The sequence below is a fragment of the Nesoenas mayeri genome (assembly GCF_963082525.1).
Source record: "Nesoenas mayeri genome assembly, chromosome: 21".
NCBI classification, from domain to species: Eukaryota; Metazoa; Chordata; class Aves; order Columbiformes; family Columbidae; genus Nesoenas; species Nesoenas mayeri.
This window is the reverse complement of record NC_137571.1, coordinates 3,917,047-3,942,691: the sequence shown is the minus strand read 5'-3', so window position 1 is coordinate 3,942,691 and position 25,645 is coordinate 3,917,047. Positions and strand designations below refer to the sequence as shown.

At 56.2% G+C, this 25,645-nt stretch overlaps 2 protein-coding genes across 6 annotated transcripts in view; one reads left to right on the top strand and one right to left on the bottom strand.

Moving 5' to 3' along the window:
• Nucleotides 1–24,424, bottom strand: part of AK2 (adenylate kinase 2) — a 116,784-nt gene extending 92,360 nt beyond the window's left edge. Inside the window, exon 1 of the mRNA XM_080357765.1 lies at nucleotides 24,420–24,424. The gene's annotated coding sequence lies outside the window, so the exon portion shown is untranslated. The remainder of the gene's footprint in view (nucleotides 1–24,419) is intronic.
• Nucleotides 1–25,645, top strand: part of MACF1 (microtubule actin crosslinking factor 1) — a 130,719-nt gene that overhangs the window by 66,250 nt on the left and 38,824 nt on the right. For all 5 annotated transcript variants that reach the window (XM_080357750.1, XM_080357753.1, XM_080357751.1 and 2 more), the window contains exons 43-57: nucleotides 380–607; nucleotides 1,191–1,712; nucleotides 2,025–2,201; nucleotides 2,820–2,943; nucleotides 3,269–3,477; nucleotides 3,811–4,128; nucleotides 4,833–4,999; nucleotides 5,986–6,142; nucleotides 6,911–7,028; nucleotides 8,363–8,422; nucleotides 9,186–9,427; nucleotides 9,878–10,007; nucleotides 10,742–10,941; nucleotides 12,045–12,540; nucleotides 13,093–14,564. In XM_080357750.1, coding sequence (XP_080213876.1) covers nucleotides 380–607; nucleotides 1,191–1,712; nucleotides 2,025–2,201; nucleotides 2,820–2,943; nucleotides 3,269–3,477; nucleotides 3,811–4,128; nucleotides 4,833–4,999; nucleotides 5,986–6,142; nucleotides 6,911–7,028; nucleotides 8,363–8,422; nucleotides 9,186–9,427; nucleotides 9,878–10,007; nucleotides 10,742–10,941; nucleotides 12,045–12,540; nucleotides 13,093–14,564 — 4,620 coding nt within the window. The remainder of the gene's footprint in view (nucleotides 1–379; nucleotides 608–1,190; nucleotides 1,713–2,024; nucleotides 2,202–2,819; nucleotides 2,944–3,268; nucleotides 3,478–3,810; nucleotides 4,129–4,832; nucleotides 5,000–5,985; nucleotides 6,143–6,910; nucleotides 7,029–8,362; nucleotides 8,423–9,185; nucleotides 9,428–9,877; nucleotides 10,008–10,741; nucleotides 10,942–12,044; nucleotides 12,541–13,092; nucleotides 14,565–25,645) is intronic.

Genomic DNA, 25,645 nt, shown 5'->3' with positions numbered 1-25,645 from the left:
TCCTGGTATTTGTCTGGGTGATGGGGTGTAAAGACATTTACTGTTCCTCTGTCCCCTGGGTGAGGTGGGACAGTGGTGCTGTGTGCCCTCTTGAGATGCCTTGAGAGCTGCGGCCACAGATAGGCTGGTTGGGGGGGAAACGGGGACCCTGGGCTGAGAAATACAACACTGCCGAGAGGCTGAGTTTATTCACAGCTTCTTTGCACGTTTCTCCCTTTTGGAGACCCACAAGGTGTTCTGGAGGTCTCTGAGTGTCTCAGGTGTTTGCTGTGGCTGGAAAACTGTCCAGGGATTTGCCTTTGTTTCTTTTTGTCTCCCCTGTGCAGCCGTTTGCTGAACACGCATCAAATGAGTTCTTATCTGGAGTCTCTGCTTTCAGGTGAAAGCTGCCAAAGAACTGGAGGAGAACAGCAATAAGATCGACTCCCTCTTGAGCTGGGTGGCATCGCTGGAGCAGAAGGGAGAGCTCCTGGAGTACAGACCGCACCCCATCGAGAAAGCGCCGGGGACACGAGCGGGGACGGGTGCTCAGGATGTCCCCGATGGCCACGTAGTGGGAGCAGCCAGCGCTGCCGAGAGCCTGGAGGAGCAGTACGAGAGGCTGAAGGTGAGGACTGACACCTCGTCCCTCTCAAAGCATGCTGCCCCACACACTGAGCCTGCCTCGGGGAGCAGGGTGGGCTGTGAGACGGGTCTGGCCTCCAAAACACCTGTTCAGGGTGATTCTCCAGATGGGAGGCTTGGGATTTCCTGGGAAGTCCCTGCCTGATGAACTGGAGGACACGTGGTTTGTGTGTTGGTGGGTGGGTGCAATCAAGGTGATGAGAGAAGGTGCCCATCATGGTTAGAGAAGGGGTTACTCCTGCTGGTCCCTGCACCTTGGAGTGTTCCCCACCTTGCTGGTGCTGTGGGAAGGGTGTGGAGGCTCCATCACACGTGTGGCCTCACCACATTCACTGTATGCTTGGTCTTCAGGTGTCACAGAATCACAGGAGGGTTTGGGTTGAAGGGACCTTCAAAGGTCACCTTATCCACCCCTGCCATGACAGGGACATCTTCATCAGCTCAGGGTGCTCAGAGCCCCATCCAGCCTGGCCTGGGATGTCTCCAGGGATGGTTCATCCACCACCTCTCTGGCCAACCTGGGCCAGGCTCTCACCTTTGTCCTTTTTGCTCGTTGGCATCTTCAGGCCCAGCACCAGGAGCTGCTGTCCCAGCAGCAGGACGTCATCCTGGCCACGCAGTCTGCGCAGGCGTTCCTGGACAAGCACGGCCCCAGCCTGGCCGGTGAGGAGCGCGAGCGGCTGCGGGGCCGGCTGGCGGAGCTGAAGGAGCAGTACGCCGCGTCCCTGTCGCGGTCCGAGACGCAGCTGAAGCAGGTGCAGGTCCTGCGGGACGAGCTGCAGAAATTCCTGCGGGATCACGGGGAGTTCGAGGCTTGGCTGACGCAAGCGGAGCAGGATCTGGAGGGGATGCACAAGGGGGACAGCGACCCCGCGGCTCTCCGGCAGCTGCTCCTGCGACAGGGGAGCTTCTCGGAGGACGTGATTTCCCACAAAGGCGACCTGCGGTTTGTCACCATGTCGGGACAGAAGGTGCTGGATGCGGAGGGAGCTGCTGGGGACACGGGGTCCCAGGCGCTGGCGTCCGGGAGCGTGGTCAGGAGCAAGCTGGAGGATGCGACACACAGATACACCGCACTGCACTCCAAGGTAGGGGAAGGGCTCTCCAAGGCTGGGAGTTGAACCCTGGCTGCTGTTTTCCCTCCTGTGCATGTCTAACAAGCAGGGATGGCAGAGAAATGTTTCACTTCTGAGTGTCTGGCTGGACTTCTAGTACATATGTAGATTGTAGGACAAGGATTGTCTCCTCCTTGGGCAAGAGTGACACCCTCTGTTGTTTCCTGTAATTCCTTTAACACATATGGCAAGATTGGGTTTGAAATTTTTCCTTTCTGGATGATTTCTGTGCGTGTGTGCATCCTCCCCTTGCTCTTTTATTCACCCTCCTGTTGCCCTTTGCAGTGCACCAAGCTGGGCTCCCACCTGAGCGCCTTGCTGGATCACTACCAGCAGTTCCAGGAGGTGGCAGAGTCTCTCAGGACGTGGCTGCAGGACAGCGAAACCACCATTGGGAAACTGCTCTCAGAGACGGTTTCTTCAGACCCGGCTGTTTTGCAGGAGCAGCTTGCCAGCGCCAAGGTGCGGATGGGCTCAGTGGGGCAGCTCTTGGGGGAGCGGTGGCACCTGGGTGGCAGTTTGGCTGCTGCTCTGAGCAGTCGGTAGCAGGGAAGAAACTTGATCCATTCGCTTTTGTGGCTGGTTGAGCGCAGCTGGACTCCAGGATCCTGAGGGTCTCTTCCAAACAAAACGCTTCTGTGATTCTGTCAATAAGTTCAACCATAACCCACCCCTGGCACTGCCCCATGTCCTGAGAACCTCATGTCCGTCTGTCCAACCCTCCAGGGATGGTGACTCCAGCACTGCCCTGGGCAGCCTGTTCAATGCCCCACAGCCCTTTGGGGAAGAAATTGTTCCTAAATCCAACCTCAACCTCCCCTGGCGCAACTTGAAGCCGTTTCCTCTCATTCCTCCCCATGAGGGTGGCACTGGGACAGCCCAGACCCCCTGAGCCAGCTCTCTGTGCACCATGAGGTTGGACCTTCCAACCTACATTATTAATTTTCTTTAATGATTTTGTGATTTAAGCGAACAGGATCCCTCAGCAGGGTTTAAATGGAGCTCTGAGCTCCCTGCGGGTGCAGGTCTCTCCTGTGTATGATCCACCGTTGATTCGTGCCTTGTCTCGTGTCCAAGCAGCAGCTGCAGGGAGACCTCGCTGAGCATCAGGTGCCGGTGGAGAAGCTCCAGAAAGCGGCTCAGTCCCTGCTGGAGGTGCAAGGGGAGCCGGCTCCGGACCATGGGCACATTCAGGAAACAACAGGTACGGAGCAAAGCTTTAGCAGGGATGGTTGGGGCGAGCCTGAAAACCAGCCAGGGAGGTGGGAAGGAAGAAATCTCTCACTTTTGGGGGAAGATGGGGCAAAGGCACTCAACAGCACGTCTTCAATACGCTTGTGTTTGCCCATGGGGACTGCTGTGATCCAGTTTGGCTGTTTGCCTTGGGTTCCCTGTCTCGCTGCTGAGTTTGGAGATGGAGATTCAGCATCGGAGAGTCCAGCAGGAGCCACGCGTGGTCCTCACTGCTCTCCAAGCACTGGGCGAGAAGCTCTTTGCCGCTGATTCTCCTTTTGCGCTGGGTTCCACAGATGCCATCGTCGGCCGCTTCCAGAGGCTCTCCCAGCAGATGGCCGAGCGCTCCGACCTGCTGCAGAAATCCATCGCCCAGTCCCAGAGCGTCCAGGAGAGCCTGGAGAACCTTCTCCAGGCCGTGGCCGAGGTCGAGAAGAGCCTGGAGGGGGAGCAGCCGGCTGCGCTCTCCTCCACCTCCATCCAGGACTCGCTTGCCACCAGCACGGTAAGGCCGGTCCCTGCGCTCCCTCGCCTCGAACGCGCCTGCGCGGGACCTGAACCGGGCGGGAGTTCAGCTACAGTATTCTGAAAGCACAGAAAAACCTAAAAAAGGGATATGAGCAAAACCTTTACTTAATTTCTTTAAGCCAGGACCTGTTGGAAGTCTTTCTTCTGTGGACAAGCAGGGCTTGGATACCAGGCACCAGGGCTGGGGAGATGACAAAGGAAAACAGGGATAGAAAACGATTCTTGCTCAGCCTCTTCACCTCTTCATGCCCATCTAGTTTTGCTCAAGAGCTTTCCTAAAATGGCATCCCTGTCTGTGTGCCTCCCGCAGAAGCTGAAGCAGGACATCGCCAGGCAGAAGAGCAGCCTGGAAGCCACCCGTGAGATGGTGACGCGGTTCCTGGAGACGGCGGACAGCCCCACGGCCTCGGCCCTGCAGGCCAAGCTGGCCGAGGTGACGGAGCGTTTCGGGAGGCTGTGCCGGCAGCAGCGGGACCGGGAGGACGCGCTCAAGAGTCTCCTCCCGAAGGTCGAGCAGTATGAGCAGCTCTCGGAGAAGCTGCAGCAGTTCACGGAGAGCAGAGCGCGGGTGTTGGCGTCTGGGAATCGGCCGGAGCAGGATATCGCTCACTTCTCCCAGCACATCCAGGTGAGATGCAGGGGGAGAAGGCTCCACCTTGGCCTGGGGTTTCTGGGATGGGGATGTTCTGCAGTGATTTCTTCCTGGACAAATAGGGTTGCTCCTGGGCTGGCAGGACCCGTGCTGGCGCTTTGCCTGGGGAAGGGAGCGCGGCTGGAGCAGCAGAGGCTGTTTCCATCAGTGAGAGAGGGGAATGGCATTTCCCCGGGGCCGGGCTGCTTTTTGGAAGGGATCTCTAGCCAGGCTCTTAGGGGCCTCTCCAAATATAGCCAGGTTTTACAGATTAAAGACTCCACAGGGCTAATACGGCAACACGCCCGAGCGCTGGCAGCGAGCGCAGTGCAGGATGTGACACAGCCCTCGGAGATGCCGTGGGTCCCGGTCACTGCTGCGCCAGGTTTCCCCGCTCTGGTTTCCTACCAGGCGGGAGGTTTGGCCACAACTTTGGCAAAGCTCTAAGCTGGTGTAAAACCGGACACTTGTGCTGTGGGGGGGTTGGGTTGGTTTCGGCTATTGCCCCCACATCCCATTCCCTGCATGCTGAGGAGGGTGGAACTTGCACCTAGAGCTGCTTAAAGTATTTTCTGAGGTGGGAGCAGGTGCTGGTTTGATCTATGGTGCTGCCTGCACAGGGACATGGGGCTGCTTGGTTCGGCCCCCTGCCCCAGTCTGCTGGCGGGGGCATGGTTGGCATCACCCTTTGCTCTTGGCAGGAGCTGAATTCGGAGCTGAGGCAGCACCAGGAGGATCTGACCACCCTGGAGCACCTGGCTGCGGAGCTGAGCTCCTGCGGCTTCGCTCCTGGTGCTTCCCAACAGCAGGAGAAGCTGCAGAGCCTGAAGAAAGACTTTCTGCAGCTGCAGAAGGTGGCGAAAGAGAGGTGAGTCCCAGGGGAGGTGAGTTTGGGGGTCAGAGCAAGACCTTGTAGAGCTCTCCTTTCCATGGTGGGGGGCAAGAGCGAGCTCCTCCTGCCTCCCTCCTCCCACGCCGGAGATGTGAAGCAGCTCGCTCCAGCTGACGCTTTAAAAAAAGCCTTTGGCTGGGGGCGGCGTGAAAAATTCCTGGTGCTGCAGGAGCCGGCGCTGATGCGTTTCCCGGCGTGTGGGCTGCCACAGCTCCCGCCCGGAGCATCGTGGCAGGGGGAGCCTGTCCCGGGGGTGCTCTCCGGGAGGTGACACAGCAGAGCAGCCTGTCCCCAGAGTCCCCTTCAAGGTGGGGATACAGAGGAGCTTTTAGCAGCAGCCTGGGCTTGAATTGGCGAGGGTTGGAGCGATAGCTCACTTGTGTCCCCGAGCGAGTCACACCTCCTGGGCACTATCTCCAAAAACTCCCCGCTGAATACAGAGAATGTGATGAGGAAAAGCAGATGAATCTCATCATAACCCTGGGTCATTCAGCGCTGAGCACAGCGCTGCCTCCGGCCAGCAGCTGCGTGGGGTGAGCGCTGAGCCGGGGGGGCCCGCGGCTCCTGCCCGGGGCTGCCTTGTTCCTCAGGGACGGGCTGAATAGATGAGGCTGCAGCTGGCTGGGCTGAGGCGGCATGAATGAGCCTTGTTTTCCCAAAAGCATCACTCCCCCCTGCACAAAGACCCCAGCGCAGGTCAACCGTGGTGGTCCCGGGGCTGTTGGCCACCGCGGTGATGATGGAGCGTCCCCAAAAGTGCCACCGGCCACGATTTGGGGGGGGCAGGCCGCGGCGTGCACCCCGCTTTTGGCTGGCGCTGCTTGCGCTGTTCCTAAGCAACATCTAATAATAATAATAATAAAAAGAAGGGCTCCTAGAGACACAACTGTGCGACATTCAAGCGGGGGTAATTGCGAGGCAAAGCACGAGCTCTGACTCTCCAAAAACCTTTTCACTCGCAGAGAAAAGGATGCGTCGTCCTGCCAGGAGCAACTGGATGAGTTTCGGAAGCTGGTCGGGGCCGTGAGGAAGTGGCTGAAGGAGAGCGAAGCCAAAATGCCGCCGGCTGAGACCTCTCTGGGCACCCAGGAGCTGCACGAGCGCAGGCAGCAGATCCAGGTGGGCAGCAGGAGCTGGAGCCGAACTGGGCAAGTGGGCAGCTGCTGTGGAAATGTTGGAATATGGAATAAATCCCAGGGAGTGGAGTTCTCGGAGGTTTTCTATGGTCTCAGGAATCCTGGGCTCCCCTGTGCTCGCAGGGCTGCAGCCCCTGGTGTGTGAGCATCCCGTGGTGCCCGGCTTGCAGAGGATGGAGCGTTGCCAAGGTCCTCATGGTCCCTGCCTGGTGTCCCTTCCCTCTCCCGCCTGCTCAGGGGGATATTTAGGGGTGGGAGACCCGAGTACACTCATTATCCCTGAGTGTTTCCCCTTGCTAGACGCAGAAGGCGTCCTCCCGTCATCCAAACCCCCGCTCCTCTCTGGCACAGCGATGCTTTAAATCAGGATGTGCCAAGGGTTTGACTCACAGGCGGCTGCTGAGTCACCCGCAGCCCTCGCACCCGCGGCACGTCGCCGGCTCCGGCGCATCGCCGGGCTGTGCCGAAAGCTGCGGGGACCGGCCTCGCGTCAGGCTGGGTCGTGGTGAGACGAGGAGGGATGTCCCTGAAATGGTGGGAGGGATGAGAAGGTTTCCTGCAGCAGACCCGTGAGTTAGGGAAGAGCTTTTCACTCTTTGATTCCCCCCGACAGAAATAAACATGAAGACACTCACTTTGCCGGTGCAGTCTGCGCCATGTCCCAGTGTCACCGCAGAGGTGACAGATGAGGAAGGAGGGCTGTGGTGGGGCAAACGCAGCCTCTGACCCACAGCAATTGTTTTTTGAGCAGGATCTCCTGGAGGAATGGACGGGGAAAGGGGCCCAGGTGGAGGAGATCAGCCGCAGAGGGACCCTCCTGGAGAACCTGATCATGGAGATCACGGCCCCCGACACCGCGGCCAAGGCAGGTGAGTCGCAGCCCGGCTCTGCTGAGGATGCCTAATTCCTCAGCACACTGTTTGCTCTCACTGCTGTGTCTTTTCTGACCCTGCTTCAAGCAAAAAATGTGGTTATTTCCCCCTTTTAAGAGATTTCAGAGGGCCCGTGGTGGTCCAAGTATCGTGCGGCTCAGCCCAGTGGTCAAGTTGCCGCTACTCATTGAGTTAATAAATCAGCCAAGGGCTGGGAGCCCACCAACGTGGCTGAATTTGCTGTGGCGTAACAAGCACTCAATTACCCGGCCTTTGCCGTGGGGACACGTTATTGCGGAGTGGATGGAGCTTCATGCTGCAGCAGCACCGAGTTCAGGCGCTTGGCCCTGTGGGAGCTCGTGGAGGCGGCTCCATCATCTTGGTGATGAGCTTCAGCCTCCCGAGGGCTGCACATTGGAGTCAAACTCTCGTATTTGTTTCCTATCTGGATGAAATTTAAGACTGCGATATCCAGACGTGATTTACTGGTCTCCTTTTTGGCTTCAAGGCTGTGAAGCTATGAGATTATGTCTGGTTCGTTTGGAAACCAACTACAAGATGTCTTCCAGCTCGTGAGAACGAGTCCCTGGACTCTCATAGTTGATGGGCATTTATGGGAACTCACAGTCTAGATGTATTTGTCAGGGTTAACTTGATGGGAAACCTCCAAGAGGAGTGGGGAGAGGCTTGTTGTGGGTGACCCAAGCTGCAGTCCATTAAAGCTTTAAAATGTGTGGTTAGATAGAGACTTACCCAATAATGTTTCTGGTGAATCCCCCTTTGGTTGTGAGCGTAGCTGTGGTGTCTGGTGTCCAAGGAGGGGACACCGGTGCATCCCGCGTGGAGCCTCTTGGCAAAGAGAGCGTGTCTATGCACCAAAGTGGCATTTAAATAGCTTCAGCCCGTAAGAAAAGGAGAATATGGGGGAGTTAATACCTTCAGGGGAGTTAATCTCTTCAGGGAAGGCATCCAGCACTCTCACTTGATATTATAATTCACAAAGTCATGCTTAGGGTAGCAGCTGGTAGCCCCTGGTATGATGGTCCGGGTAGGTGCCACGTCTACCTTGGGCGATGCTGGGAGAGGTGCCCAGATCCAGGTGGCTTCGGCTCTTCTGCTTCTGGTCCAGCGAGGTCCAGCACCTCTGGGGAAGCGACAGGGGCGGATGTGTTGGGAGGAGGAGCAAGAAATGGGTTCCAAATTGAGTTAAGGCTGATCCAGTGAGTGGGCTCGTGGAGATGCCGTGTCCGTGCTTGGTGGCCGCTGTGCTCCATGTCCTGGAGGATGCTGTCTGCATTCCTAACCCATCTGTCTCCATCCCCTCCGCTCAGGTGCGGCTCTGCCCGCTGCGGGAGGCTCCAGCAGCGTGAACGGATTCCACACGTGCAAAGGTGAGCTGGTTGTCCCCACCGTGCCACCCCATCGCCGCCGTGCCATCGCACGTGTGCCGCGGCCGCCTCGCCGTCTCCCCGTCCCTTTCTGTCTGTGCGTTTTCCGTCCGTGAGCGTGTAAAGCACAATGTGACGCCGGCAGCGTCCCGGCGCGGGGAAATGAGGCTGCAAATAGGCTGGCGAGTTCCCAGCCGCGCCACGGGACGGGCAGGCGGCGATGGAGGGTGGAGGTCAGGCTGAAGGACGGGGAGGGACAGCACCCCGACACCCCATCAGGTGGTGGTAAAAGCTGATGAATGAGAGGTCGTTTTAAGGCCTGCAATTAAATTTATTAGTTCTAAGGGATTATAACCCAGCCAACCCTTCAGTTTGAAGAGCGATTTTAATTATTGCCCGTTATCTGCTGTTAGTTCGCTGGTTCAACGAGATAATAGGTGCATAAAAACGGCGTTTATGTTTTGGTGTCGAATTCTTTAGCGCTGTATTAGCAGTGACATTGGGAACGGGGGGCTCAGCTCGCATCAGTCTCACAAACACGGCGACGTTTGCTTTGTTTGCAAACTGTCAACATCCATACGTGATGCAGCTGGAAAGGCCCCTCTGGCATGAGAGGTGAGGACAGTCTGACATTGCTGTGCAGACAGACAGACAGCAGCATGGCCTCTTGCTCCTCCCGCCTAGGGCTAGACTAGAACCTGATAGTCCAGCTTAAGATGGGCCAGGCGGGCACCGGTACTAATCTCGGGCTGCTTTTTGGCACCAGATCTGACCGAGATCCAGTGCGATGTGTCGGACGTGACCCAGCAGCACCAGGCGCTCGGCGCGGCGCTGCGGGAGCGCCAGCAGCAGCTCGCGGCCATGCTGGAGAAGATGCAGGAGGTGCAGGAGGAGGCCAGCTCCATGCTCAAGTGGCTGGAGTCCAAGGAGCGGACGCTGTCGGAGCTGGACGCCTCCTCCTCACCCACCAAGACGGAGACGATGAGAGCCCAGGCTGAGCACAACAAGGTAACATCTCTTCCCGAGGAAATCGGGGAGCTGAGCATCTCCCAGAGGATCTCGGAGATGTGCTTGATTGCTGCTCATCCATCCAGCCCCACCGCAAAGATCTGCCCTGGGGCCAGGAAGGGTTGTGCTGAGGAGGGATCACAGGCAGGCGCTGTGCTCAGCCTCCTTTTGCTTTGAGACCTCTTGCTTTCAGGCTTTTGGCTCCAGGAAAAGGAGCTTTTATCTACAGCCCTTGTTGCTGGGTTACTCCAGCTTCTCCTGGAAAGCAATTCCCAGCCTTTCGCTGCTCTCGGAGCCAAGTTAGCTCACAATATTGCTAATAAAATGATTTCATTAAAGAGCAAAGAACAGAAATTGCCCAACTCTGACTTGTGGCTGCCGCTTCATTCCTGCTTGGTGATTTCATTCTATTGCCCTGTGTCTGAAGAAGGTCCAATAATTATTTTCCAGGCATTTCTGGCTGAATTGGAACAAAATTCAGGGAAGATCCAGAAGGTAAAGGAAGAACTTTCTGGCTTGCTGGAGAAATACCCAGATTCTCCGGAAGCAGCAAACTGGAAGAAGATGCAGGAAGACCTGAGTAAGTGCCTGAAGCACCATCACATTAGAAGCGGTTCAGGATTGCAGGGCCATTCCAAAGTCACAGCAGAGCAGAGTCGCTTCTAATTAAGATTCAGTAAATAGCGAACTTATCTCCCAGCTGTCTGGTGTACAAGGTGTTCCTGAGACGAGCACTGTCGTGTTCAATGAAACCTCTGTGATGGATGTATATGGTAGAGACTTGCCTCCTTAAATTAATTCTTTAAAAGAAAAAGCTTTAGCACATGAATTGATTATTTTGATTAAAAGCTTCGCTGCTTGATATAAAATTCTAGTTATTAGTAGGGCTACCCTAGGTAATTAAATGTTGACTAAACAAGAGTGTGTATTTAAAAAGAAGCCCAGAGATTCTCTTCTTTGAAACAGCAGGGATGCACTTCTGGAATTCTCCATCCAGGAGGTGTGAGTGTGCTTTGTGAGGACCGGTATACTAAGAGTATCCTCATTTTTCGAGCCAGGGATGTGATGTGGCTCGGCCAAGGTCAGCCCAGCTCATGGCAGTAGTGACTAGAGCGCAGCAATCCTTGCGAGGATTTAATTCCTAGGAGCTTCGAGACCACGTAGCCATTAGAAATGGGTAACAAGCTTATTAGATGGAGAGTGACTAGAGCCACGCTAGTTCGATTGAAAAGCTGAGCAGGTTTCCCATGGGGAAGGTGAAAAAGCTTCTCGCTGGAGGGGTTGGCCGGCCGTGAACACAAGCTGGTGCTTCAGATTGCAGGTGGGAACGAGCCAGCCGGGCGACGGCGGCGCGGCAGCAGAAGCTGGAGGAGTCGGTGACACAGCTGGCCACCTTCCAGGCGGCCGAGGCCCAGCTGCGCCCCTGGCTGCTGGAGAAGGAGCTGATGATGAGCGTGTTGGGACCCCTCTCCATCGACCCGAACATGCTGAACGCACAGAAACAGCAGGTCCAGGTGAGCCGGGAGCTGTGTCCGCATCCCCACGTCGAGGGGTGAGGATATGGGTGAAGTCACTTGGTTTGTTCAGCCTGGAGAAGAGGAGGTTGAGGGGAAACTTCATCATGGTCTTCAGCTTCCTCGCAAGGGGAAATCTCTTTGTCTGGCAATCAATGATAGAACTCAAGGGAATCACAGGATAATTTGGGTTGGAGGGACCTTCCCAGCTCCCCCAGTGCCCCCCCTGCCATGAGCAGGGACATCTTCACCAGCTCAGGTTGCTCAGACCCCATCCAGCCTGGCCTGGGATGTCTCCAGGGATGGTTCATCCACCACCTCTCTGGCCAACCTGGGCCAGGCTCTCACCACCTTCAAGGACAGGAAAATGTGCCAGGGGAAGGTCAGGTTGGACGTGAGGAAAAGGTTCCTCACCCAGAGGGTGCTGGACACTGGAACAGGCTCCCCAGGGAGGTGTCACGGCCCCAAGCCTGACAGCATTCAGGAAGCGATTGGCCAATGCTTTCAGACACAGGGTGTGAGTTTGGGGGTTACACATCTTGCAAGTGCTCCCCCAGCGCTGGGAGACCCCACAGCTCCTCTCCCGGGTCCTCCAAACCCCACTGGGCACAATCCACTGTGAGTAACTTAAAACGGGTGCAGTGTTTGAGCTCCCTTCCCTGCATTGGATTGACTCATCACTGAATCACTTGGCCCCTCTCAGAGTGAAATTGCTTTAAACGAGACTTGTGCTGATGCTCTGCAGGACTGGCCGATGCAGCTTTCCTGCCTCCCACTTCCAAACCCCAACATGTCCCTGACTGGCCACGTCATAGAAGAAAATGCCCCAGTTAACATGATTATTTTGCCTTCTTGTCCAACTGGTTTCTGTTATGTTACACAGCAACGCAACAAATAAGAGAGAAAGTCCTAGAGTCTCAGACCCCTCCAAGCTTTCTAAGTTTCACGGTCGCAGTAAATCCCCCAACTGTCGTCCCACCCCAGGGCTGGTCCCTCCTGATTCCATGGGCTGGATGAAGCCCCTGAAGGTCTGGTTTGTTTTGACTGTGTGTACTCGGAGCTGTCAGTTTTATGCAAACATTTTTATGTTATTTCTGTTGCAGTTTATGCTGAAGGAATTTGAAGCTCGCAGACAACAGCACGAGCAGCTCAACCAGGCAGCTCAGGGCATCTTGACCGGCCCTGGAGATGTTTCTCCATCCACCAACCAGGTGCGGGAAGAGCTCCAAGGGGTTAACCAGAAATGGTCCGAGCTAACGGAACGCCTCAACTCCCGCTCCAGCCAGATCGACCAAGCCATAGTAAAGAGCACCCAGTACCAGGAGCTCCTCCAAGGCCTCTCCGAGAAGGTGAAGGCGGTCGGACAGCGCCTGAGCAGCCAGTCGGCCGTCAGCACGCAGCCCGACGCCGTCAAACAGCAGCTGGAGGAGACCAGCGAGATCCGCTCGGACCTGGAGCAGCTGGAGGAGGAGATCGCGGAGGCTCAGACCCTCTGCGATGACCTCTCGGTCCTGATCGGGGAGCAGTATCTCAAAGATGAGTTACGGAAACGTCTGGAGACGGTGGCTCTTCCTCTCAAAGGGCTGGAAGACCTGGCGGGTGAGACAGCTTGGAGATGTTGGGACGTCCAATTCCACCCCTGCTTTCTGCCAAAGGGCTCTCCCATCAATGGGTTATTAGGAATGATAGGAAAAGCACCATTTATCATTTTTTTGGGGTTCTTTATGGGTGTTTTATGTGGGACTAAAGACAGGAGGGTTCACACTCTGGACATACCTGAGCCTGGGGAGTGAGCAGAGATGTTTAGTCTCATTGATGTGCCTGGCTTAGGGGAAAAAAACCTGGTTCCTAACTTGAGAATGGGGCATGGAGAAGACCCAGTGGCCACCCTTTAATCTTGGGCGGCCTCTCCTGGTTTCTGAGAGGCTGCATTTAGAGACTAGACAGGAGAACCGAGACCTCTGCGTTACCATTGCCTGTTACTGCTTAAGAAATTCATGAATCAGGGAGCAAAAAGGCCGGTGATGCAACAGAAGGCTCCTTCCTGTTAATCAAAACACAGTTGGTGCATCTGAGATGATTTTAAATAATTGCACTTTGCTTATTTGATTTCAGCTTAATTGTCGCATTCTAATCTTGTTTCCGTTTCAGCCGATCGGATGAACCGGCTGCAGACTGCGCTCGCGAGTTCCCAGCAGTTCCAGCACATGTTCGATGAACTCAGGACCTGGCTGGATGACAAGCTGTGCCAGCAAGCTCAGAGCCAACCGATCTCTGCTAAACTGGAGAGGCTACAGAGCCAAATTCAAGAGCAAGAAGAGTTCCAGAAGAGCCTCAACCAACACAGCGGCTCCTACGAGATGATTGTAGCCGAGGGAGAATCTTTGCTGCTTTCTGTCCAGCCTGGAGAGGAGAAGACCACTCTGCAAAACCAGTTGGTCAACCTCAAAACCCACTGGGAAGAGCTCAGCAAACAGGCTGCCGATAGACACTCGAAGCTCAAGGTCTGTTTGCAGAAGGCTCAGAAGTACCAACGGCACATGGAGGACCTCCTCCCGTGGGTGGAGGACTGCAAGGCAAAGATGTCTGAGCTGGAAGTGACTTTGGATCCGGTGCAGCTGGAGGCAACTCTTCTGAGATCAAAGGCTTTGCTGAGCGACGTGGAGAAGCGTCGCTCCTTGCTGGAGATGCTGAACAGCGCCGCCGACATCCTGATCGACGCTTCTCAAACCGACGAGGATGACATTCGGGATGAGAAGGCCAGGATCAATCAGAAGATGGATGCCGTCACCGAAGAGCTGCAAGCCAAGACGGGCTCTATTGAAGAAATGTCACAGAGGCTGAAGGAGTTTCAAGAGAGCTTCAAGAACATCGAGAAGAAGCTGGAAGGGGCGAAGCACCAGCTGGAGATCTATGATGCCCTGGGGCCACAGGCTTGCAGCAATAAGAATTTGGAGAAGCTCCGGGCGCAGCAGGAGGTCCTGCAGGCCCTGGAGCCACAGGTGGATTATCTGAAAAACTTCACTCAAGGTCTGGTAGAAGATGCTCCAGATGGGTCTGATTGTTCCCAGCTCTTAAGCCAAGCTGAGGTGGCTCAGCAGGACTTCACAGCTGTGAAGCAAAAGGTGAATGACTGCTGTACGCTCATGGAGAACAAGCTTGAAGGCATCGGCCAGTTCAACAATCGGGTGAGGGAGATGTTCTCTCAACTGGCGGATCTGGACGATGAGCTGGACAGCATGGGCCCCATCGGGAGGGACTCGGACAGCCTGCAGTCCCAAGCCGAGGACATTCGCACCTTCCTGGGCAAGCTCCACAGCCTGAAGTTTGACATTGAAGCTTCCGAAGGTGAATGTAAGAAGATGCTGGAGGACGAAGGGAGCCCCGATTTATTAGGACTGAAACGTGAGCTGGAGACGCTGAATAAACAGTGCGGCAAACTGACCGAGAGAGGCAAGAACCGTCAGGAGCAGGTGGAGACGACGCTGGCTCGTGTCGAGGACTTCTACAGCAGGCTGAAGGAGCTGACCCACATGACGAGCGCAGCGGAGGAGAGCGAGGCCTTGCAGTGGGTGGTGGGCACCGAGGTGGAAACCATCAGCCAACAGCTAGCAGACTTCAAGGTAAGGCCTCATGCCATCAAATGATGTTTGGTGTTTGAAGGTCTGTCTGGTGTTGGGGGGTTTTGGGTAGGATCTCTGGTCTTCAAGCTATGGCGGCATCATTTGTTGCTATAACGTCAGCATTTTTGGCGTGTGAAATACCCTTAATGTGCAGTGAAAAGGTGCAGAAAGGTTTTTGTGATGTGTCATGTTGACGTGCCAGAGCCTCGTGGGCTTGTAGTTGGCATTTAGGTTTTGGGGAGGTAGGGAGGGAGGGATGTTTTTGAGTCCATCTGAACTGTAAGTTGGCTTCATCTGAGTGTCTGGTCCAGATCAGGTCATCCCGCAGGTTTTTCTACCTGCTCTACTGTTCCTGCTTGTTGTTCCCTTCACGTGGGACACTTATAAGTCTATTTTTGAGGTCCTTGGGTACAGGTGACACACACAGGGAATAAAACCAAGGCGAAGTTTTGCTGGGGGCTGTTCATGTTTCCAGCAAAGAGCTGCTAGAGACCATCAAGACTTGCACAAAATGCTGAGAGAGGGAAGAATTGGTGTTTGATATGTTTTTTATACAGTATGGTGGTGCTGGGTCATGCTGTTACACTACATTAATTATTTTAATACTGCTTAGAAATTTTCTTGCTGTGAAACTTCTATTACTGGTGTGCTCGGTAGCTGATGATTGGGCTGATTTACATCTGGCTGCTCGTTTCCTGGTGTTAATGGGGGCTGGAAGGAGGAGGAGGAGGCATTTTTACAGCCATTTACTTTTCATCTCATGGCTAATTGATCCCGTTCCACCACTTAATAGCTCTGCGAAACCTTCACCGGGGCAAGGTATTTCTGGTTTGGGGATTGCTTCTCCAAAAGAAAAGAGTTTGGAGGTGTTACAGGACAAACTCAAACTCATGTTGCTGTTCGCTCTTGTGTCGGGCAGTGATTTGCGTTGAGCTTATATCGATGGGAAGGATTTAACTTCCTCATTAAACACCACACAGCCACTTGGAACAAATATAGCCAAAAAGGAGTTCCTAGGCTTTAAAACCTGGGGAACTTTCCTGCAGAGTGAGGGATTATTGCCGGCCGAGCAGCTCTCATTAGCAGCGATGATGGAACGCAGGTCGGTGCAGATTGCTCGGTTTTCCGGGCTGGTAGGCGCAGCTTAACCCGACGGAGCATTTGCAAATGGTCTGTGTGACAGTGACCTTGAGGGTGACCCTTTAAGACAGTGGTGGCCTGGGCTGCAGGAGCCAAAGGTGCTTTGGAAGGTGACGTGTCCTCACCAGGAGTCATTCGTTGGCCATTGAGGCCACGCGGTGCGGCTGGGGTCTTCGTTCCCGGCAAGTTTAGTGGGGAAGAATGCAAGTTGCAGGAGGGTAGGGATCTGCTGTGTGATCAGCGAGAACAAAACGGGGGAGAAGCGAGGGGGATGGAGCCATCGTGGTGGTGCAGCGGCATTCCCCCCGCGCACGGTTCACCCAGGGAATCGTTCAGCATTGCGAAGCAGATCATTGCGAAGCATCAGCTTACGGTTCTCTCTAAGGGGAAACGCGATCCCAGATACGGATCTACACGTGGAAAGGGCGACGGACAAGTCTGGCGTGTGCTCTGGGGTGAGCCGGTAGCACAGGGTTGGTGGGGGGTGTTTTGTTGCATCAGGCTTTTATTTCTCAACGCTTCCTATCACAACTGCCTCCCGTCTCGGATTGCGGACACGACGCGTGTCCGTGGGGACACGGGGCGGCTCCTCGGCCGGGCGATGCGGGGAGGGGATGGGGTGGCCAGGGCTCTCCAGGAGCACTCGTGGTCCGTCTGACCAGAAGGCTCCAAGGCGGGCAGATATATTATGTCTTCAAGGCATTAATTTTAATGAACATCTGTGTAAATGAGATGCAAATTAGGCATGGCCCCAGGGCTCTGGGCAAGTTGCCAGTGCAGCCCTGACAAAGGTGGGCACTTCTGGGCTCATTGTGTCCAGATTTTAATAAAGAAGATATATTGAAGGCTCCGACAGAGCCCGTGAGCAGATGACTTTTGAAGCAGATAATACTTGAAACTTCCCATCTATTTCTCTTTTCCTGCCTTCAAACACACCTTAAACTTGCCCCAAAAGGCCACAAACTCTTAATTTTTGGAGTGTGTTTCCTCTGTCCCCTTTCCCGGGTCATGGAGGGACGAATCCCGACTACAGGAGGGATGAGCATCTCCTGCTGGATGTGCTGAGCATGGCTGGGTTCTTTGGGGCCGGGAGGCTGGGAAGCAGCTGTGGGATCTTGCTTGGGGGCAACCTTTGGTTGTGGGAGGTGTTTTGGGTCACCAAGGCGGGGACATGGCTACACCGAGGGGCTCCAATGGCTCCCATGGCCATCAGAAGCCAGGATGGGTCCATAGGGTGGTCCAGGCCTTTTGGGGTGAGGGAGAACCATGTAGGGACTGGTTTGGAGCGCCACATTTTCGAGGGTTGTAAGAAACCCATCTGGAAGGACTTGAAGGGGTCGCCCAGTTTCGCCCCTAGTTTTATGGTGAGATCAAGTGCAGCTGAAAGGCAGTTCTGTGCTAATATGGACATCCTGATGGATGGCTGCAGATCCGCCGTGCTACAGAAATCGCACGGGGTTTGCTTATGTGAAGCTGTCGGAGCCAAGGGACCTCATCCTTAACTCCTGCTCTTCAGCCCAAGCTTAACCCAAGTGACTCTTTCCATTTCTGCCTCTACGAAAAGCCCCTTTTTTGTATGAAAAGGCACTAAAAGTCAGAAGGCTCTTTCAGCGCCGTGTCTCCATGAGCTCTTCGTGCTCTTCGGCGCGGGGACAAGCGGCGTCTCCTCCTCGGAGCTTTCTGGCCGGGGTGTTTCTTCCCCCGCCGCTCTCTGCTTTCAGCTCAGGTTTCTCCAAGCTTACGCTAATATTAAATTTTAATGACTGGAATCAAATGAGCAACAGTTGAAATGTTACTAAACATAACAGCTATGTTGATTCAGTTTAGCAAACCACACAATTCCCCCGGGATGCGATTCCCCGGTTATGATGAGAGGCGAAGGGTCACACAAAGGGGTTTTCTGCATCCCATATTCTCCAGCATCAGCAACCCCTGAGCTTTTATAAAGTGGGTTTTGCACTTGGGTTTCAATGCTGGTACTTAGCGTTTGCAATTCTGAGCTGGGATCCTCTTTGATTCACCGTGTTGGTTTTGGACCAACTGATTTTGCCACATTTTGCCTACAAAGCAGAATGTGACACTCAGCCCTGGGTCAAAGGTGCCGACAGAGGGTTTTTAGGCTTGGTGTGGTACAAAGTGGTGCTCAGCAGCAGAAAGATGCTGCTGCCTCCCCAGCTGGGTCAGGCCAGGGTGGTTTTTGGTTTGCTGGGGACACTTTCCTCCCCGTGACGAGGATGAGAACAGGAACAGGGCAGCCTGTTTCCCTTCTGAGTTATGCTCAACAACCAGAGACTTGACCCAAAACGCAACGCAAGAAAAAGCATCCAACCTGGCGTAACCAAACGCTCGCCGTCGCGTTCAAATAGACGCAGTTGGCTGGAGGGCAGGACGCGCGGTGCCACCTCCGCGTGCGGCTGGAGCTGCATTGAGTCATTGTCCCCGCGGCCCCGCGGGCGCTGGGCACGGCGCAGGAATGCCGGCGAGCCGGGACCTGCCGCAGCTGGCACACGCCGCGCCGCTTATCCACAACCTCGCCTCCCAGTGTTAATTAAACCCCACCCTTACCCAGCCGGAGAGAACGGGGGAGAGGAGGGAACAGGGGACCTGCCACATCCCACCCTCACAGGCTTTGCTGGGGCGGGTCGCGGAGGGAGGAGATGGGATTTGGGGCGTTTTTGGGGAGGTGGTTTGAAACCAGAGTTTGTGAATGCAGGCACGGCTCCTTCACGCCGATAAAGGGTTTATGCCGGAGGATGGAGAGGGGGAGGGAGGATCCCTAGACAGCAATAACTGAAGCCGCACTCCTATTTTATTTTAGAGCAGGTCAGACCGTCCGGGTTCCCCTCGTGCCACCAACACCCTCTTTGTCTACTTAAATAAAATAAAAATCAGGAAAGCAATCCCAGGAGGGGTGATGCAGTGAATGAGTAAAGCCCTAAACAGCATTAGTCATCTCGCCATTCAGACGCTGCTCTGTCTAATCCTGCTCCAGGTCCTCCCGCTTCACCCCAAGCAAAAGCAGCAATTAGCCGGCGCTCGTCGCGCGCTCCCGCCGCTGCCTCCTTTGCCGCGGCTTGCTTGGTGCTCTCTTTATGACTCTTTTAATTCCCCCAGCCTTTCAGATGGGAGCTGACTCAATGGCCACTGTTGCTAATAAGTGTTCACCTCGTGTCTGGTGTCCCTGCGTTGCTCCCAGGTGCTTTTTGGGAGAGGGACCCATGGCCTTGGGGGTACAAGGGAGCTCGTGGGCATCGCTGTTGTCATCGCGTGGGGCATCGGTGGCAGGGAGGGACATGGAGTGGGGACTTGGTGTTTCGCAGAGGACTGAAATTGGGTGGTTTCTTCCCAGAAGTTTATCCTGTTTGCGTAACGAGCTCCTCGGTGGGCTGGGGACGAGCGCGGTCCCCGATTGCGCGGGTGGCGTTTTGTGACCGTCCTTTGCAAGACACGCGTGTGATGATCTTAAGGGTGGGTGGGAGAGGGGAGGTGGGTGTCTGGGACAGGACGGGACGGGGAAGGGGACACTTTGCCACTTGCTGTGCCCCAGCCTGGCTGAGGGTATTTTTAACCCTTCCGTGCCCCCGAAGGAATGCGTGCGGCTCCCGACAGTCCGGTTGGGAGCAGCTGGGTGGGACTGGGAGCGGGGACAGGCTGCACCACGGTGTCTTCTCGTTGAACGCTTTCCAAACCTACTTAAAGTATCTCTGGCTCGTATTTTCAGCATCGGCAACACACGCAAAAATGCCTCCTCTCTGACAGCTGTTAAGCTGCCTTAAAGGCACCATCTCCCCTCGTTGGAGAAGAGGATGATAAATGGGGGGTGATAAGTGCGGGCTGCGCCGGGTGACAGGGCTGTCACCAAACCTGGCTGGGATGGGTGGCCCGAGCAGAGCTGCAAAGGCGTTTGGTTCTAACCTGGTCATCGGGGGGTGTTGTGTTATAATAAATAAAGGTGTTTGCACTGATGGTGATTCTGTGAAGAGGCAGTTGAGCGTGAGCAGCACATGCAGCCTCGTTGTTCCTTGGAAATAAATGAAGGGAAGAGCAAACCTGCCCCCGGAGCTCGTGCCGACCCCAGGGAGCATCGCGGCTGTGCTTGTTTATCAATGAGAGCCACGGGTGGGTTTAACCTTGACTTGTCAGTGGGTGGGCACAGAGGGACGGGCACCGTCCACGTCCTGAGTGCACCGAGAACAAGAGCAAATGAATCTAAGAGCTGCTGAGACCGACCACATCATAGCCAGGGTTCTTTATTTTAAATTTTGACCGTGAAGCAATTAAGCTGTGATCAAACGGTCCCTTTCAGGAGCTGGCGTGGGTCGCTGCTCCAAAGCCACCCTCTAGCCGATGCTGCGGTGGCCCTGCCAGGGGGATGATGGCTGCAGGAATGTCCCCTTGTTGGCTGGTGGTGCTGACACTTCGCAGTGCTTCCAGGAGATACTAAAAATACCGGCTTTGCACAAGAGCTGAGGATCCGAGGGAGGAGGTGGGAAGCTTTTTGTCTGCAAGGGCCAAGCAGAGCAGGGGGAGAAACCGGCTCCTGGATTGGGGATCCATGGGAAGAACGTGGTGGAGCCAACCCTGGGCTGTCTTATCGCCCCAACCCTGGGCTGTCCCATGGCCCCAACCTTGGACTATCTTATCGCCCCAACCCTGGGCTGTCTTATCGCCCCAACCCTGGGCTGTCCCATGGCCCGTGGTACCTGAGCAAGTCCCCGTTCCCCTGTGGGGAATTGGGGGACAGTGGCCGCTGGGTTTGGGGCAGACGGGAGCGTCTCCGGGGAAGGGCTCGGGCTGGGATTAGTCACCGCAGCCTTTCGAGAACAATTGCCAATTCTTCTGCTGAAGGAGCGGTTTAAAATGTCTCCCATGCAGAGGATTCTCTGGATGATAACACACTTACCTCACTTCCTCATGAGCCTCCAGAGCAGTGTATTAATCGCCCCATCCCTCAGCTCTCCCCGGTTACTGTGACACCAGGTGAGGAGCAGCTTCACCATTGTCCCTTTCCCCAGGTGGCAGCTCCCTGCCCGTGGCTGCCGGGTCACTGCTGCTTCACCCCCCTCCTTCAGCACCGCAGCAAAGCCATGGAGTGGGATTTGCCCAAAAACTGGGCATCTGAGGACAAAAATGGGCATTTCAGCGGGTTACTGCCATGGGGATGCTGGCACATGGCTCTACCCTTCGCTCGCAGGTTGTTGCTGGGCTGTTGGGGGTGATCTGTGCACATAAATGGGGTTCTGGGGGAGCCCCAGGCTGCGCAGCCGTCGAGCAGCGAGTGCCGGGGTGTGGGGCTGTGCCCGAGCGCTGCTGGAACACGTGGCTTCAGTCGGGAGAATTATTTATACCAACGTCTATATTAGCTGCCTTGCAGGGAAATTGCTCTAGTGCAGCTCCTGCACCCTCGGAAAAAGAGAATAAGTGAAACAAATGCAGCGCTCACTGCGTCTGCACATCCAAACTGCAGAACGTTCCTCCGGGAGGTCAGTTTTTAACCCCTTTCTAAGGCTTTTCCAATGGAGGTGCAGACCCCCGTGGAGCCAACTGAGGTTTCCTCCTGCAGCCCCATGGGGGAAAGTCCCCAAATTAAGGGGTTACAGGTTGTTTGGGGGGGTGGGCTGGCTCCCTGCGTCACCCACAGCCACATTTGAAGGGAGGGATTGCGTGATGGCAGAGGGGGCCGTGCAATGGGTTTGGAGTCAGCTGGAAGCCAAAGGTGGTGGGATGGGATTAGCGCGGCGCTGTCGCCCGGCGCAGGCTGGGAGCTCGGCGCTTGCCCACGCGGTGCCCAAATGGCAATCGCGAAGATTTGGCAAAAGGAGCGAGTTGAGGAGAAAAGCAACAGCGCTGCAAGGGAGATAAAGAAATCCCTCAGACTTTCCGACAAATGCAGCAAAGGCTTTAAAGGACGTGAATCCTGCGGTAAAAATCCCAGCAAAACCTAAAAAGTGGTTTCTAAGGCAGATTTGGAGCGTGCGTGATTTGGCTTTGCGCTTTTGTTGCGGTGTGTGAGGGAGGCTGGGTCCCTCCCCGAGTCCCTTTGTGGCACTCGGGGCTCATCCCCTCGGCCTTGCTTGGATGTGGCACCGTGTCCCAACCCCGTGGTCCCTCCTGCCACCTCTGTGACCTTCACGGAGTCAGACGTGGGGCCATGGTCAGCCAGACCCATAGGGACAAAGCTCACGGTGCAAAGCCAGGAGGTTTCCTGCATCCAGCCCTTCACCATGGGTGAGGCTGGGCAAGGGCTGGGGGGCACCAAGGTGAAGATTAAAGGAGCTTTGAGGATGGAGAAACCCCCTTAGTTTTACCCCGGGCTCATTACCGACCTGTCCGTCAAAGATCTCAAGCTGTCTCTGGGCTCTTTTGCTCATCACATAACACAGGTCCCTCATTTCCAGCTACTGAGACGCATTAAAAGAAAGCTAAAAATATATGGGTTTCCAAATACTGCTTTCCCATGTAAACAGCGGCGTCGGTGGCAGGCGGGATGTAACGCAGTCGTAAACAGGGTGACATCAGCCCGTGACGGGAAAGGCGCGTGTCCCCGAAGCTGGTGGCCATATGAGGAAAGCCTGAAACCTGCAGGTCTGGGAGATAAATGAGGATGCTCCTACTTGGAGCAGGTCTGGGAAAAGCTCCAGGCAGGTTTTAGCTGAAGGTCTTTGTCTAAAGGACATGGCTTGTTGGGTGGACCTTCTCATCCTGCCCCGTCTTTCCATCACGCCAATGCAAAGCTCAAGCAAAGCCCCAAACTTGCCATTCCCAGCACCCTTGGGCTTCTGTCCCCATGGCAGGGGGTGGTTTGGTGGCTTAAAGCCAAGTGGCTTGGGGAACCTGTGAGAGCTCCAGCTCTTCAGGCCAGGTTTTTAGTTGGCTTTAGTACCTGCCGAATCTTTCCCTAATGGTTTTGGGGATGGGGGGGATGTGTTGGAGGAAGACTTGGCTTGCTTCTGGCACGTGACTCGGTGAGGAAATGGGAAAAGAATTTCTGGCTGTGAAACAGCAGCTCCACGTCGAGATTCGTTCCTTCTTCGCAGTGGAACAAAAAGCCTCCGCGCCCCAGCCCGGATGCCTGGGATTCCTCGCGGAGGGGCCCCGGAGCGGTAACGGTTCTGCTGCTCCTGCTCCACCAGCTCCCGGCCAAGGTGGGAACCGGGGGCGGCTTTGCCGGATCACCGGAACGGCACGGCCGACCTGCTCTTGTTGTTTCAGCTGCGCCGGATTAATAACTCGGACCAAGAGCTGGTGTGTGTCCCGCCAAGCATCAAAATCTGGGCTTGGGGACACTCTTGCGGTGTTGGCGGCGTGGGATGGAGGAGACTCTAGGGCCAGTCCTGACTGTCCGTCTGTCCATCCAGGAGGGTTCCCGGGGCTGCTCCTGTTCTTTTCCTTGGTCATATATAATGATGGAAATAAGAAAAGGGATTCGCAAAGATTTCCAGCATGTAGCCAGCCCCACCAAGCGCTTTGGGCCATTTCTCCTCTATAGCTCTCCACCCTCCCCTTCCATAAAATATCCATTCCCGGCTCTCCAAAAGGAAAATGTCCTTCGGGGAATGCGGTGCTGGAGCCATTGGGGACGAAGGGTCCAAGGGGATGGGGATCCAGGCTTCCACCATAGCTGTGCCATGACCTTGGCCAAGCCACCATGTTTGCAGATACAGCAGACACCTGCTGCCATCTGAAATATCAGGCTTTTCACCTTTCCCTTGGCTTCATGGCAGAGCAGGAAGGCTTTTGGTGAAGCTGTGGCACAGCAAAGTGCAGACCGGTGGTCACCATCTCCCAGTGTTGGCACTATTGGGGTGCACAGCATGTGCTTTTGTGTATTATCCACCCTCCCAGCCTCTTGTATTTTTATCCCAGTGTTCGAATTCATCCCCGAAGTAGCAGGCAGGGTGGCTGGTGGGGCGGGTTGTTGCCTGGAGATGCGTGGAGGCTGTTTCAAGCCCTCTCCTGTTTTCTTTTCCCAAGTCTGTGACTTCCCTCAGCATCACTTCGCAGCAGTGATTCACACGCTGGGCTGCCTCCCTCTCCCAGCCCCACGGCAGCCGCTTTAAATGTTCCCCATCCCTTAAACCAAAGCATCGGGGGGGGAAAAAGAGGGTGTTGGGGTAGGGGGAGCATGATGCTGACCCAGAGATGGCGATGTACAATTTAGTTCTTTGGAAAGGGAGCCGGCGAGCCATGCGGTGGCAAGTCGCGGGTGGGTTTTTGGCAGAGCGATGCGGCTTCGGGAAGGCAAAAATGGTACTTCGAGTGGGGGGGGGTTGGTGATTTAATAACTCGGTTCTTTGTGCAGGGGTGGCTGTGAGAGGAAAGGGGACCCGGCACGGGGGGGCAGAACCCCTCCCTCGGTTGGGAAGCGCCTGAAACCGCCGTGCTGGGGGAAGAGCCGGGGCCGGGCGCGGACAAAGGGCCGGGGGAGCGCGGCTCGGCGGGGCCGGGGCGCGGGGGGAGCCGGAGCTGAGCCGAGCCAGGGCGTTGCTGCTCTTTGTCGGGGGTTGCCGCCTCCCCCCGGAGGAGGGGCCACCCCGGCGGGGCGGGGAAGGGGCAGCCCCGGGGCTGCTACCGGCCGCGGAGACCCCCCCCTTATCCCCACCATCGCGCTCCGGTCCTCCCGTCCCGGTGAGGCGGCGGTTGGGGGGGGGGGGTGGAAGCGGCCGCGGTGCCCGGGGAGGGGGCGGCCCCGTCGCTCCCGCTCCGCCCCGCGGTGCCGCCCCCCGGCCGCCCCCGCCTCCCCCCGCCCTCCGCCGGGGCTGGCAGCTCCGCGGGAGCCCGGTGCTGGCGGCGAGCGGCGGGGCCGGGGCGTGCGGCGGCCTGCGCGGCTCGGCCTTTTGTTCCGCCGGCGGGAAGGAGAGCGGAGGAGGAGGAGGCGAAGAGGAGGAGGAGGAAGGCAGCAGCTCGGGCTCGCCATGCATCCCGCCGCGCCGGCCGGGGGCTGCCCGCGGGGGCGACGCGGAGCCCCCCCCCGCCCCCGGCCCGGCCGCTGAGCCGCGCACAAAAAGGGGCGAGAGCGGAGGGGAAGGGAACGGGAGAGCGGTCCCGGGGTGTGTGTGTGTGCGTGCATCTGTCTGTCTGTCTGTCTGTCTGTCTGTCCGTCTGTGTGTCTGACCTCCCCCCCGCTCCACCGGGACCGGCCCCCGCGCCCTCCCCACCATGGCCGGGCAGCCCGGGGCCGCGGAGCCGCCGCCGCCCGACACCGGCCGGGAAAGTTAGTGCGGGAGGAGGAGGAGGAGGAAGAACCAGCACCTCCGGCCGCGGCTGTTCCCCGGCTCCCCCCGCCAGCTCCGGGCAACTTGCGGGATTTCGTGCCGCTCCGTCCCCTTGCCATTTTTGGATGCGTTTTATAGCCTCTTTTTTCTCCTGGGGAGAAAGAGAAAGAAAAGAAGAAAAGCAAAGACTCTGCAGCCTTCTTCCACCACCCCAGGACTCGGTGGCGTCCCCCGAGCACCGGGCTGGATTTTGGGGTTTCGGTGGCTCTCGGTGGCTCCGGGCATCACGACCGGGTGGCGGGAACAACAATGCCATCATGTTTTTGAGACAGGAAACCTCCGAGTTTGCCCTGAATGAAGAACTTCCTGTGTTTAAACTTGCACGAATATCCGCTGACAAGCTCAGTTCAAATGAAAACACGAGAGTCGGGGGGAGAGGCTAATTCAGACCAGCTGGACTTCCACGGGACTTAAAGCTGGGCAGCAAAAAAATGCGAGGAGCCGCTCGCCGCTCGGGCTGCGAAACGTGAGCGGCCGGGACAAGCAGTGCCTTTGTTATTAAAGAAGGACGGACGGGAGAAATTAAGAGCTTCAAACTCTTTCCGTGGATTTGCTGTCGCTAACGGCGATTGGGAGTATTTTATCGGAGCGGTCGGATTTGGGTGGTTTTTGCTGATGGATGGGATTGTTTTAAGGGGGCTGGGGGGTGAGATGGGTTGTTTCGCC